At 53.9% G+C, this 13,143-nt stretch overlaps 1 protein-coding gene across 1 annotated transcript in view; it reads left to right on the forward strand.

Moving 5' to 3' along the window:
* Positions 1-13,143, forward strand: part of GALNT16 (polypeptide N-acetylgalactosaminyltransferase 16) — a 92,991-nt gene that overhangs the window by 58,211 nt on the left and 21,637 nt on the right. The window contains exons 2-8 of the mRNA XM_030319413.1: positions 1,548-1,705; positions 5,410-5,508; positions 6,437-6,504; positions 7,218-7,283; positions 8,614-8,735; positions 10,976-11,063; positions 13,046-13,130. Of these exons, the coding sequence (XP_030175273.1) occupies positions 1,548-1,705; positions 5,410-5,508; positions 6,437-6,504; positions 7,218-7,283; positions 8,614-8,735; positions 10,976-11,063; positions 13,046-13,130 (686 nt within the window). The remainder of the gene's footprint in view (positions 1-1,547; positions 1,706-5,409; positions 5,509-6,436; positions 6,505-7,217; positions 7,284-8,613; positions 8,736-10,975; positions 11,064-13,045; positions 13,131-13,143) is intronic.

The raw sequence follows: 13,143 nt of genomic DNA on the forward strand, positions 1-13,143 counted from the left end.
CCTTCTAGCAATCCAAGACTCAAGTCAGAACAGTCTCCCCTGCCCTCTCCCTCCCTCCTTCCGTCTTTCCTGAAATGGACTTCCAGTCCAGGGGGGCTGTGCCACATCTGTCCAGTCCCTGGCATGGCGCCAACTCCGAATACCGCAGTGGCACAGCTGTGGTCACCATCCTGAGCATGTGTGCGTAGCGTGGGGCTGGGCCCAGTGGACACGAGGAAACCTCCCTCACTGGCTCTGCCCTTAGGGGGCTCAGGGACTGGCTCCCAGGACAGGATGAAGCTGGAGGCTGGAACCCTACAGGGAGGCAGCTTTGATGGAGATACTCCTGGAGGCTTCTGCACTCTTGTGTCGTGAGGCTGGGGGCTAGGCTCCCAGGGGGACACAGAGGCCCCGGGCCACTGTGGATGTGTTCCAGAATCACCCAACACCTTGCTCTCCTCTTCCCCAGGTCCGGCCGCCTTCCAGGGACCATCCCTCTAGAGCTAGACCTGTGATGGGGTCCTCACGCAGAGGGTCTATGTATGGGCGATCCTCACCCACCTTCCTGCTGCCTCTGGGGGCCCACAGCTCCCGCCCAGGCTGCCGGTCAGGCAGAAGGGTTGTAGTTGGGATGCCTCATGGTTGGTGATATTTCAAAGCACGCTGGGAAACATCCGGCCAGCAGCTTGGTTCAAATAATGAGATGTCAGGATCCATCTATCTATCCATTCACCTCAGATGTGTCCTTCCCCCAGGTCTTTCGTGGGGGGACTTTGGGACCACAGAGTGGGGTGTGGCTAAGAGGAGAGAGGCTGGGCCATGGCATCTGTCATCCATCACTCCCCAGCTCTTAGCACCTGTGAGCCAGGAGCTCTGACACAGGGCTACTCCAGCAGCACCGCACAAGTCCCCGAGAATATGCATCATTGTCTGCGTTTGCCTTCTAGCAGCTCTGGCATGAGCCTGGAGGGGCCTGCTTGTTCTCACAGGTAGTTCTTTGTGCAGCAGCTTGTCCGAGCTCTGGGCGTTTCACCGATTAGGCACTTCCCACATGCTGAGCCGGTGTCAGGCCCAAGTTCATCCATAGGAGGCCGCAGGCTGCTTGACAACCTCCAGCTTGTTTGGTGGTCCCCTCAGGACCCCTCATCTTGGGAGTCGCCTTCTCCAAATCCCGCAAAGAGCACTGGTCAAGAGAATGACCTTCAGGGTCAGAACAACCAGTTTGAATCCAGAACCTGTGACTTACTAACACTGACCTTGGGTTTAGAAAAAAAAATAGATTTCTTTTTTTTCCTAGAGCAGTTGTAGGTACACAAAACTAAGCAAAAAGTGCACAGAGTTTCCGTATGCTCCCTGTACACATGAGGGTACTGTTTTTTAACTTCTTGAGCCTCAGTTTCCTTAGGCTCAAGAAATAACGGGGGAAATAACGATCTCCTGCTCACAGAGTTGGGATAAGGCACAAATGAGGCAACGCAGTTAGCTCCTGCCTAGTAGTAAGTACTTTGCGCACAGTGGCTGCTTTTTACTCCTGCCCGGGACCTCTCTGATGCTGACCTTTGTCTCAGGTGACAGGAACACCCTCCAGAGGCTTTGATGAGAAGGCGTACCTGGCAGCCAAACAGCTGAAGGCTGGAGAGGACCCTTACAGGCAGCATGCCTTCAACCAGCTAGAGAGTGACAAACTGAGCCCCGACCGGCCCATCCGGGATACCCGCCATTACAGGTAAGGCCTCCATTGTGCCAAGGGAGAAAGAAAGGTGGAGGGAAGGGCCAACACCACTTAGCTTGCTTCCTTTTGGTCACGTGGATTTGAGAAATGAGAAAGATTTTGGGCGCCTGGGTGGTTCAGTCGGTTAAGTGCCCCACTTCAGCTCAGGTCATGATCTCATGGCTCATGAGTTCAAGCCCCACATCAGGCTCTGTGCTGACAGCTCAGAGCCTGGAGCCTGCTTCAGATTCTGTGTCTCCCTCTCTCTCTCCCCCTCCCCCGCTTGCACTCTGTGTCTCTCTCTCGCAAAAATAAATACACATTAAAAAAAAAAAAAAAAAGGAATGTGAAAGATTCCCTCAGACACTCAGGAGACTCAGAAACCCAGTCTAGTTACTGAGACACTCAAACCCTCACCCTCCGTTGTTTCCCTGACTCTTCTGTTTCACTGACCTCCTGAGGGCCTGAGAAGGCCAAGGAAACTCAGCTGGGGCCGGGGAAGCCCTTCAGCACCTCAGTCCAGCGTCCCAGTGAGAGGGACCTGCCTGGGGGCCGCACGGAGGACTGAGGGGGTGGCCGAGCCTGCTGGTGGTGCCTGAGGTGGAGAGGTGCCACCAACCGTGCCCACACTGTGCAAACAGTGCAGTTCTGTGCACTGCCCCATCGACATCCCTTCCCTTCTCCTCTGCTGCCCCGGCTTCCACAGCAGTGGAAGCATTTCCCAGAAAAGCTTCCCAGCCTTGCTCTTGGTTCTGTCAGTATGGTAGGTGGGAGAGGCCCCAGAGCAGACCAAGGACGCCTTCCATGATGATTCTCGCTCTGATTCCACCCGGTGTGAGTGACCGACCTTGGGGAAGTCATCAAGCCCCCCTCCTTGGTTCAGGTCCTTGACGTGTCCTGTCTAGATTATAGTCACCACCTCCAGCGCCCTCTTCCTGCCCTCACCTATGGGAACAGTCTGAGCCCCTCCACCCGAAGTGCAAGCCACCCCTGCTGACCCCGAGCCTCTGCTCCTTTTCCCCCTAGCACTTAATGCTCCTGCAGTCTGATACCCTCCTGCCCCTCTCCCTGTCTATACACGTGCTGTTTCCTCCACCGGAACCCCCGCCCCCACCACCTGCACCTTCACAACACCCCTCAGTGTCCTCTCCTCTGGGCAAGGCTCCTTGCCAACCCAGGCTGGTTTGGGGGCTTCCTCTGTACTCCGTGCAGACAGGTCAGCAAGGGCCTGTTGGAGCTGACCACTCACGGGCCTGCAGTTTTGAGTGACCATCATGGGCTGGGCTGGACCTAGCTGTGTACCTAGGGCCGGGCTGGTCCTGATTTGAGGGTAGGTGAGGATGACGCGGGCCAACGTTGCTTTTCCTTCTGAAGCGGCTGCTCCACAGCACAGAAGGTGTATGAAGTAAGGGTGCAGAAGGGGACAGGCTTCTAGCACCTTCCTTGTCGGTCATGGAGATGCGCCTGAAATCCAGTGGGCTTGCAGCCTGTCAGAGTGAGATGGATGTTGAGTTGGGGGGGTGGGGCCCAAACTGTCCTCGCTGTCCTGGAATCCCAGCGCTGCCAGCCTCCAGAAACTCACGCTGCCAAATAGGACAATAATCCTGCTACTTGGGGAGACCCCCACCCAGGTCCAGGGGCCAGCTCAGGTCTCAGAAGCTCTTTCTTGGTCCTGGTGCAGAGTCTACCTGCACTGTGGGGTCTACGAGGCCATGTCCACACAGCTCCACTTGGAGACCTTCCTTGGCAGCCCTGGCCATGGCCAAGGCCTAGAGGTTCTGCAGACCCGAATCTCTGAACTGACCCAGGGTTAGCCTGGATCACCTCTGTCCTCCCTCCCACCAAGCCCCCAACCCCCACCTTCTCAGGTGTTCACGGAAGAACTTAAAGGAGGAGTTCCTCTTGGGACGACGCGTGTTTTAAAATGAGACTCTTCAAATCCAAGGCAGGAGTGGGTTGGTGAGGTCAGCCTCCCCTCCTGCCCCAGGGCTGCTGCCCGCCCTCCCAGAGGCCCGAGGTGGATTGGGTGTGTGTGCATATGAGCGCACGCGTGTGTAGGGGGAGCAGCCAAGGTGCTGGCTTTCGCGCACTGGGGTGAGCCACGCTCTTCTCCTGGCCCTCCAGACTGCAGCTTCTGCTGGACTCCAAACTGTCAGGCTAGTTCCTAGCCCAGCCTCGATCTCCCTCAAGGGGAGCAGAGAGACCAGGCAGGGCAGACCTACTAGCATCACAAAGAAAACCCCACCAGCCCCAAACTCAAAACGTAGGCATGGAACAAACCTCTTCAGAGGCTCTTGGCTCCTGGGAGCCAAATTAATCCCCATCCTCATAGTTGTAAATCCCAGAGAAATGCAGAGTGGAGAGGGTTGGAGGGGGCGGGTGGGGAGGGGGTCAAGTTCACCCCCCCAGATGGGGTATGGGGAGGTTGGCCACTTTCAGGTGAAGAATGGGCATCACTATCCAGGGTCTCTGCTTCCTGGGCACAGGATAGTTAGGGTTCACAGTGAGAGACCTGGCCCCCTAGAGGTCAGTGCCGGGGGGGGGGGGGGCGCTGAGCTGGGCACCCGGGAGGTGGCTACTTCTTCCAACACTCCCCAGCTCAGCAGGCCAAGCCCACCCCCAGCCCCAAATCCACATGCCTCTGGGAGGATGCACTTGGAAAGTCTGGCTTCTCAGGGGGGCAAGGGTGAGTCTCCCTACCCCTCCACCCCTCCTACTCCCCGCATTGCTTCTCAAGGAGAATTATTTTAAAGCCTCACAGGATTCCTCCCAGGGGGGTCCCAGGCTGGTGGAACTCCTGCCTGCCTGACCCAGTCCGCTCCGGCAGGGCAGGAAATGGGCCTGGGAATTCGACTATAAGCTGCTGTCAGTGGAATGAATGCTGGAATAAAAAAACAGTCACTGCCGAAATAGTCAGAGAGCAATTGTAATAAAGAAGAAGATTGCCATGAAAACCAACTGCCTTCCCGCCGGCCCCAGGAACACGAAGAAAAGCATTCGCAGTAGCAACAGGGCTGAAGGCTGGCAGGAATGGATTGTTTTAATTCCTTTTCCTGAGGAGGGGGAAGCCAATGCCTAAAAATGTGGGAGAAGGTGAGCCCAGAGCTGTGCGGGGAGGGAGCGGGGTAGCAGGAGCTGCTTATGGTGTCTTCTCAGAGGCTTCTGTTTGCTCCAGAGGTCCAGGGCTCGGGAGGAGGGAGGCTGCTCCCCTGCCGGGTGTCACCGGCCTGCTGTCAGTATTGGGCAGTAAGTATCGGGAGTCACATGCGGGCAGAATGGGGGTGATTCCTCTCCAGATCCCACAAATGTCATGAGCCAGGAGAAAGAAGCGACAGGTGCCAGGCACAAAACAGAGGCTGTTCCCTCCTGTCCCCCATGTCTCTGTGTCTATCGGGCGGGGAGTTCTGTCTGCTGGCCCCAGGCTGGGGCCCGGAACGGTGCCTGCACATGGTGGGCCAGAACCCCCATAAACGCTTCACTCCTAGGTCTTTGGCAAAGGTGACCGGGCCTGGGAAGGTGCCCCAACCTGTGGCTCCAGGGTGGGCTGCGTGGGCACGGAGGAGCACTCCGTGGAGGGGCAGGCTCGCACCCTGGTTTTGGCTGGCCTTCCCAATCCCACAGTGGTATTCCAGGGGGCAGCAGGCTGGACAGAGAGAAGCCTCAAGCCTGCCCTGAGGAGGCTCTCACAGTGCCCTCTGACCTCTGTGCTCCATTCTCAGTTGCCCCTCTGTGGCCTACTCCGCCGACCTGCCAGCCACCAGCGTCATCATCACCTTCCACAATGAGGCCCGCTCCACCCTCCTGCGCACGGTGAAGAGGTAAGCCACCCCTTGGGACCCTCATCTCAGTAGTGCTGCTCCCCGAGGCCTCAGGGAGCGCTGCCAAGCCCCTGGCAGGGGGGCACGGGGGCAAGGGGGCGCACTGGGACAAGGTGCTGGGCCAGGCAGCATGAAGACCGCAGCCACTGGGAGGGGGAGTCCAATCCTTCTGAGAGGCTGGGGCTGGGAGACCCCAGAAATCCAACTGATATCGGGATACACAAACACAATGTCAGGTCCCCAGGACAAGGGCAAACATTCTAGGGTCAGGGGCCGAGGGAGGCAGGGATGGACATGAAGCCTCAGGTGGATGAGTGGCAGGCCAGTAGGTGTCTGTCAACGATTCAGAGGGAGGTGCTCCTCTGTCCTCCTAAACTTGGTCCTGTGGTCCAGTACAACTCCTACTCACCCCATTTCTTTAATGAGAACAAGATGTGGAAAGGAATGCCCAGTGGTATTCCAGGGATTAAGGAAGCATGGGTTTCTTTTACCAGGGAGTGGAGGAAGAAGAAGGACGGTGGGAAGGAAAGCGGGAAAGGGCTTCCCTGGGAACACCCCTGCTAACCCATCGGGCCAGGAGACTCGCTAGCCTTCTAGGCAGGCAGTTCGGGGTCCAGCTGTGTATTGCCCCCGGGCAGGGCTTGTTAAGCCTAAGCAGCCAGGGCAGCTACAGGTCCTGTCTACACTGGAGCAGTTACCATCACCTGTCCGGCACAGGTCCCCGCAGGTGCAGGGGCGGCCGGGTCTCCGGAAAAGCCTGGAGAACACATTGTTCCTCAGCCGCTGCTCAGGGCCCAGAAGGTTTGCAAGCAGCTGCCGGTGGCCAGTGTGCTGGCCCCTGAGCTGGGTGGTGGGGGAGCTCTGTGGCAAAGAGAGGTAAATGGAAGGTGGCCCCCGAATCCGGGATCCTCTGTCCCCATCTTTCTAGTGTCCTGAACCGAACTCCAGCCGGCCTGATCCAGGAGATCATTTTAGTGGATGACTTCAGTTCAGATCGTAAGTTTGCACTTTCTGTTTTTCGCATCCCTCCAAACCCTCCTTCCCCCAGAATGTGGAGGCCAGCTCTCCGGAGGTCATCCTGGACCTCACAGGCAGACCTCTGCCCCCGACCAGATCTTCAGTCTTTTCTGGGTGCCCTCCCTGACTCTGCTCCCAGGTGCCAAAGGAGGGGAAAGAGTGGTGTTTTGTTTTGTTCTGTGTTTGTTTATTTATTTATTTATTTAAGTCATCTCTACACCCAAAGTGGGGCTCAAACTCACCACCCCGAGAGGAAGAGTCCACGCTCTTCCGACTGAGCCAGCCAGGCATCCCAGAGTGGTGGTGTTTTTGGATGGGACACCCCAGAGATGACCTTTTTAACAACTGAAACAACACCAGTATAGCATCCTTTGTTATTACAACTGCCATATGCTGAGGATTGTCCCTTCAGTGTGGCTATGCTGGTGTTGGCCCTGCGCCCTACTGGTGCTCTCTGGCGCCCCCTGGGGGCAATCCCATTAGTACAGGCATTCCTCCGTCTGGCCTGGGAGTGGGGCACAGGGCAATCCTTTGGCCATTAGAGATGACTGTGCTCCTGCGTGCCTCCCCAGCCCCAGCCCCTTCCCTGGGCTCACCATGGGACACCTTCTGGGCAGTTCCAGGGGCGACCGAACCCCTTAGGGCCTGATGCCCCTGTCTGAATGAGCTTGCTTCCTTCTCCTCACCTTCAGCTGAAGACTGTCTGCTCCTGACCAGGATCCCCAAGGTCAAGTGCCTACGCAACGATCGGCGGGAAGGTAAGTTCTTGAACCCGAGGTGTCACCGCAGACCTGTTTTGGCCTAGACCTCCGCCCCTCCCCACTCCCTTTTGGAGCCATGTCACGGTAAGCCAGCACGCGCCTGCCGCATTCCGGGTGGCCAGGAGCAAGGTCTGTGGAAAGACGCTTCTTTCCACAGCCACGGCATGACTGTAGGCGAGTTGCTCTACTTCTGGCTGCCTCGGTTGTCTCTTCTGAGAAATGGAGTCAATAATTGTACCCTTTCTGCCTCGCATGGCTGCTGTAAGGATTAAATGGGATAGGCCATGCGGAAATGCTTTGAGAAAATCAAAGGGCACTATCAAGCAGATGTAACCTCATTTCCAATCAAGAAGAGTTTTGGAGCATCGTCCACAGCACAGGATTGTACATGGCACTCTAGGAGGCACTTTGTACTTCTTCTGAAGTATAAAATGTGGTCCCTGCCCTTGGAGAGCTTATTGTAAGGCCAAGGAGTCAGAATCTACCGCAGGGACAGGCTGGCCATGATTATGTGGGGGTAGAATGGAGACCGCAGGACAGGGGAGGGACCGGGGAGTGGGCCTTGACTGGGTGAGGATGTTGTGAGACAGGGGAGCGGGAACGGGCAGGGGAGTCCGGGCTCGAGGACACTGCAGGCACTGACGTTGATCTGGCACAGGTACACATGGGATACTAACAGCCCTTTTCCTGAGTCCTCCCCGCAGCAGACAACCACGTTGCCTGCCTGCGTTCTCACGTTCTCGCATTCACTCCACATAACAGCCCATTGTTTTGCACATAAGAAAATGGGGCTTAAGGAGGTTTAGGAATGTGCCCAGGGTAATGGGTAGAGGAGCCAGAATTCCAACCTGGAGGAGGGACCCCACCCTTAACCTCCCTTACCTCCTCCCTGCCAGGGAGAATCTGGGCCTGGTCAGCAGGGGAAGTGGTGGGGTGAGGATAGATGGCAGAGGACCCTGGAAGCCAGAGAAAGGCATTTGGACTTGATAAGGCAGGTAGGAGGGAGCCACTAAAGGTTAGAGAGAGAGAGAGAGGTGAGAGGTGTGATTAAGAAAGAACTGTCAGTCTAAGGAGACCTTCTAACTGGCGTGGAAGAGGCCAGAGAGAGACTTCTAGCAAGCACAGGGCTGTAGGTACCTTTAGGCCTAGGAATATATTGTTTCCTGAGGGATTTGCCCAACACAGGTGTCAACTTTTGATTACAATCACAGTAACCCAGAGGAAGCCTTGACCCCTGAAGGGTGCAGAGCCCTGAGACTTTTGAGGGATGGGGGGAAAGCAAATCGGCCCAGTCCCAGTTACCAATCCCTGTCCATTCCCATTGCAGGGCTGATCCGGTCCCGAGTCCGTGGGGCAGATGTGGCCACAGCTGCTGTCCTCACCTTTCTGGACAGCCACTGTGAAGTGAATACCGAGTGGCTACAGCCTATGCTGCAACGGGTAAAGGAGGTGAGTCTGTCTGTCCCTACAGGATCTCTGTCCCTTGGGACGTGCCCGCCATGTTCTTGGCATGAGGGCATGTGAATAGTCTTTGAAGTTGGACAGGCAGAGTAGGGGCCTAAAGAGTCTGCCCCCTCCGGAGTGACTCCATGTTATGGAGCTTTCTCCTCTGAAAATGGGGGTAATTGTAATATTTGTCTCACGAGGTTGTTGTGAGAATTCATTTGGATGAGAGCTTGGGTGAGCTATAAAGCTCCTATTCCTAATGGTGTTGTTTTCTTCCTGGGGGAGACGGGTCCTGTGCTGGGGCAAGAGGTATTTTCAGCTCAAGGCTGGGAAGCCTGAGAAGGAAGGAGAGGGGGATGGTGTCCTCAAGGAGAGATGAGGGCAGGGGGCCCTTACTACATGCCAGTTTTATGCTAGAAGGCAAGGGTAGGAGAAATGGAGGATAGGATGAGGTGATTACAGATCAACCATAAAAAGACCACCCAACTTAAAAATGGGCAAAAGATTTGAATGGACATTTCTTCAAGGCAGATGCAAATGGCCAACAAGCACATGAAAAGATGCTAAAAAGAAAAGAAAAGAAAAGATGCTCAACATTATTAAGACTTGAGGGAAATGCAAGTCAAAACCCCAGTCAGATACCACTTGATACGTACAGGATGGCTGTAACCAAAGGATGGACAGTAACAGGTGCTGGCGAGGATGTGGAGAAGTAGGAGCCTTTTCACTCATTGCTGGTGAGGACGTAGAATGGTGCAGCCACTTTGGAAAACAGTCTGGCAGTTCCTCAAAAGTTTAAACATGGAGTTACCACGTGACCCTTGCAGCTGCTGGGTGTATACCCAAGAGAAATGAAAACATACTCCACGCAAAAACTTGTACAGGAGTGTTCAGAGCAGTATTATTCAGAGTAGCCAAACTGTGGAAACAGCCCAAAGTCTGCCAACTGATGAATGGGCAAACAAATGTGAGGCAGCCATGCAATAGGATATTAGCCATAAAAAAGAATGAAGTCCTGATACATGCCACAATAAGGATAAAAACATTTCCCTAAGTGAGGGAAGCAGGTCACAAAAGGCCACGTATTATATGATTCCACTGATGCGAAGTGTCTAGAATGAAACAAAGCCACAGAAATAGATAGGAGATTAGCGGTTGTGAGGGCAGGGAGAGGCGGTTGGGAAGTGACCGCTAACAGGTACAGGGGCTCTTGTCGGGGTGATGAAAATGTTCTGGAATTAGATAAGGGCGGTGGGTGCACAATGTTGTGAATATACTATAAGCCACCAAACTGTATACTTTAAAATGGTGAATTTTATCACATGTCAATTATGGCTAATAAAATTGTTATAAAAATGGGAATTAGATCTCAGGACAAAAAGGTCTTTAAAAAGGAGACGGCGAGGCCCCCGCAGGGCTCTGTGAGAAACTATGAGTGGTCTCCCCTGCTCCGCTGTCTCCCAGGCTCTTGTGGTCCTGAGATGGGATGTAAACTGAGGGGCAGAGCTGGGTTCCAAGTTGCGGACAAGAGGATTTTGAGGGTCCGCGCAGAATGCGTGGAGAGAAGAGGCTCTGTTCTGTGTCCCTCCACGGAGGGAGAGAGAAGAGAAGGCTGATGGCAGTTGATAGTTTTGCACAGGGTATATGACATGATCCACCAACACCATTACCCTTGGATAAAATTAACATTACCCACCAATGGGGGTGGATTTGTGTCTTGGGGGATGAAGGGTTCCTTGAAGTGGATGTGGCATAAGAGAGTGACACCCAGGTTGCACAAGGACCGCGGAGTCCCTGCCCTCAAGCTGCTGGTGGTCCGATTGGGAAGACTCAATGCAAACGTGTACAAAGGTGGATGACAGTTAATAGAACCACAGTTCAAACCAGCAACAGAAGAGCCACGTCAGTGGCTCAGTGCCCCAGGAATTGTCTGGACTGTAATTGTGAGAACAGCTCAACAGAGGAAGAAATCCCAGCCTGCAGCAATCAGGCGGGGCTTCATTGAGGAGGTGAGATCCCAGCAGGGCTCAACCTGGTGTGAGAAGAAGAGGCTGGGAGAGCACTGTGCCCAGGGAACCCAGGTGGGACCTTCCGGGAGCCTGGATGTGGTGCTGCAGGACAGGCTTCCGGGAACCTGACATGTTCTGCAGGAAGGGCTGGGTGCCCCACGCCTTGAAGAGCAGGCGGCTGGGCCTTTCTTCGAGGAGTCCCTGGCCTCACACCATCTCTCGTTCCTCGCCTAGGACCACACCCGCGTGGTGAGCCCCATCATTGATGTCATCAGTCTGGACAATTTTGCCTACCTCGCTGCATCTGCGGATCTTCGCGGAGGTGGGTCTGGCCCCCGGGGGGGGGGGGGAGGAGCCGCAGGCTTGAAAGAGGCAGGTGAGGGCAACCTAAAGCCCTGGGTTTGGTGCTCTTCCTCCTGGTGTGCAGGAGCGTCTCACTCCACCCCCTTACCTCCAGAACATGGAAAGGGATAGTGTAGAGCCCCGAGGTTGGGGACAAAGCCCTCTGGCACAGTCAGTGATAGCTCCAAGCTAGTCTTTTGTCTTTCTCTCTCTGCAAACACTGACACATCCTTCCCCAATGCTGCCAGCCCTGGGACCATGGCCACAGGCCCTGGCAGAAGGCATGATTATGACAGTGTCTTGGGCGGGGAGGGGAGTCCTCAACCTTGCATGACTTCTAATACGTATAGCTGGAGGTGGTGTGGACACGGACTGTCTAATACGGTAGCTATTAGCTCCATTTGGCTATTGAGCTCTTCAAATGTGACCAGTCTGAATTGAGATGTGCTGTAAGTGTAAAATACACACCAAGTTTCAAAGTCTTAGTATGAAAGAATGTGAAACATCTCCTCACGGGGTGCCTGGGTGGCTCAGTCCATTAAATGACTGATCCAACTCTGGCCCAGGTCATGATCTTACTGTTCATGGGTTCGAGCCCCACATAGGGCTCTGTGCTGACAGCTTGGAGCCTGGAGCCTGCTTCAGATTCTGTCTCCCTCTTTCTCTGCCCCTCCTCTCCTTGCTGTCTGTCTGTCTCTCTCTCTCTCAAAAATAAATAAACATTGGGGCGCCTGGGTGGCGCAGTCGGTTAAGCGTCCGACTTCAGCCAGGTCACGATCTCGCGGTCCGTGAGTTCGAGCCCCGCGTCAGGCTCTGGGCTGATGGCTCAGAGCCTGGAGCCTGTTTCCGATTCTGTGTCTCCCTCTCTCTCTGCCCCTCCCCCCGTTCATGCTCTGTCTCTCTCTGTCCCAAAAATAAATAAACGTTGAAAAAAAAAATTTTTAAATAAATAAACATTAAAAAATTATTTTAATATCTCCTCAGTGATTTTGTATATTGATTACATGTTGAAATGAAAACATTGGATATATTGCACTAAATATATTATGCAAATCAATTTCATATGTTCTTACTTTTGAATATGGCTACTAGAAAAATTTAAATTACGTATGTGGCTTGCATTTCTGGCTTGCATCTTATTTCCTTTGGACAGCTCTGGTCTAGACTTCAGAGTGGTGCTGTTCAATAGAATAGCCATATTTGGCTACCTAAACTTAAATTAATTAAAATTAGGTAAAATTCAAATTTACTTCCTAAGTTGCACTAGCCACATTTCCAGAGCTCGGTAACCACGTGTGGCGACTGCTTACCATATTAAACAGTGCGGATACAGAACATGACCATCATTGCAGAAAGTTCTATCGGACAAGCTGCACTAGACAATCTGTTGCTAGGAGCTAGTGGGCAGAGTGGTTTTCCTATTTGGGGCCCAGAGTTCCAAAAAATGGATACAGCAGTTCCTTAGATCTTGGGAGTTGAGTGGAAGTCTGAAGGGAGCCAGGCATTTCTCCTTTAGGAAAATCACCTCAGGGCCTTTGCATGTGCTGTTCCCCCAGCTAGAATTCCCTTTCCCCAGATATCTCTCCATGAATCAGTCCTTCGTTCAGGTCAAATGTGACCTCATTAGGGAGTCTTTCCTGACTACCCTTACTAGAATAGCATGGATACCTTTCTTTTTTTTTTTTTTTTTTACTTTTCTTTTTAGCACTTTCCCCCTTCGACTAGCAGATTATCCTTTTATTGATTTATCTTTGTAGTCTCTGTCTTTCCCAGTAGATTGAAACTCAATGAGGACAGGGGCCTGTCTCATTCTGAGTGAAGGAACGACTGCATGAATTGCCCAAGGCCCTCTATAAGCTGGGCTCTGATCAAGGGAGACACCAAGGGCTGGCAGAGCGAGGGAGCAGCCACCGCCAGCGGGCTCTGCCCAGAGCTCTGTCCTCACCCTGCTCTGTCCCTTAGGATTTGACTGGAGCCTGCATTTCAAGTGGGAGCAGATCCCTCTTGAGCAGAAGATTGCCAGGACCGACCCCACCAAGCCCATAAGGTCAGTGCAGCTT

This window comes from Lynx canadensis, chromosome B3 (assembly GCF_007474595.2).
Source record: "Lynx canadensis isolate LIC74 chromosome B3, mLynCan4.pri.v2, whole genome shotgun sequence".
Taxonomy (NCBI): Eukaryota; Metazoa; Chordata; class Mammalia; order Carnivora; family Felidae; genus Lynx; species Lynx canadensis.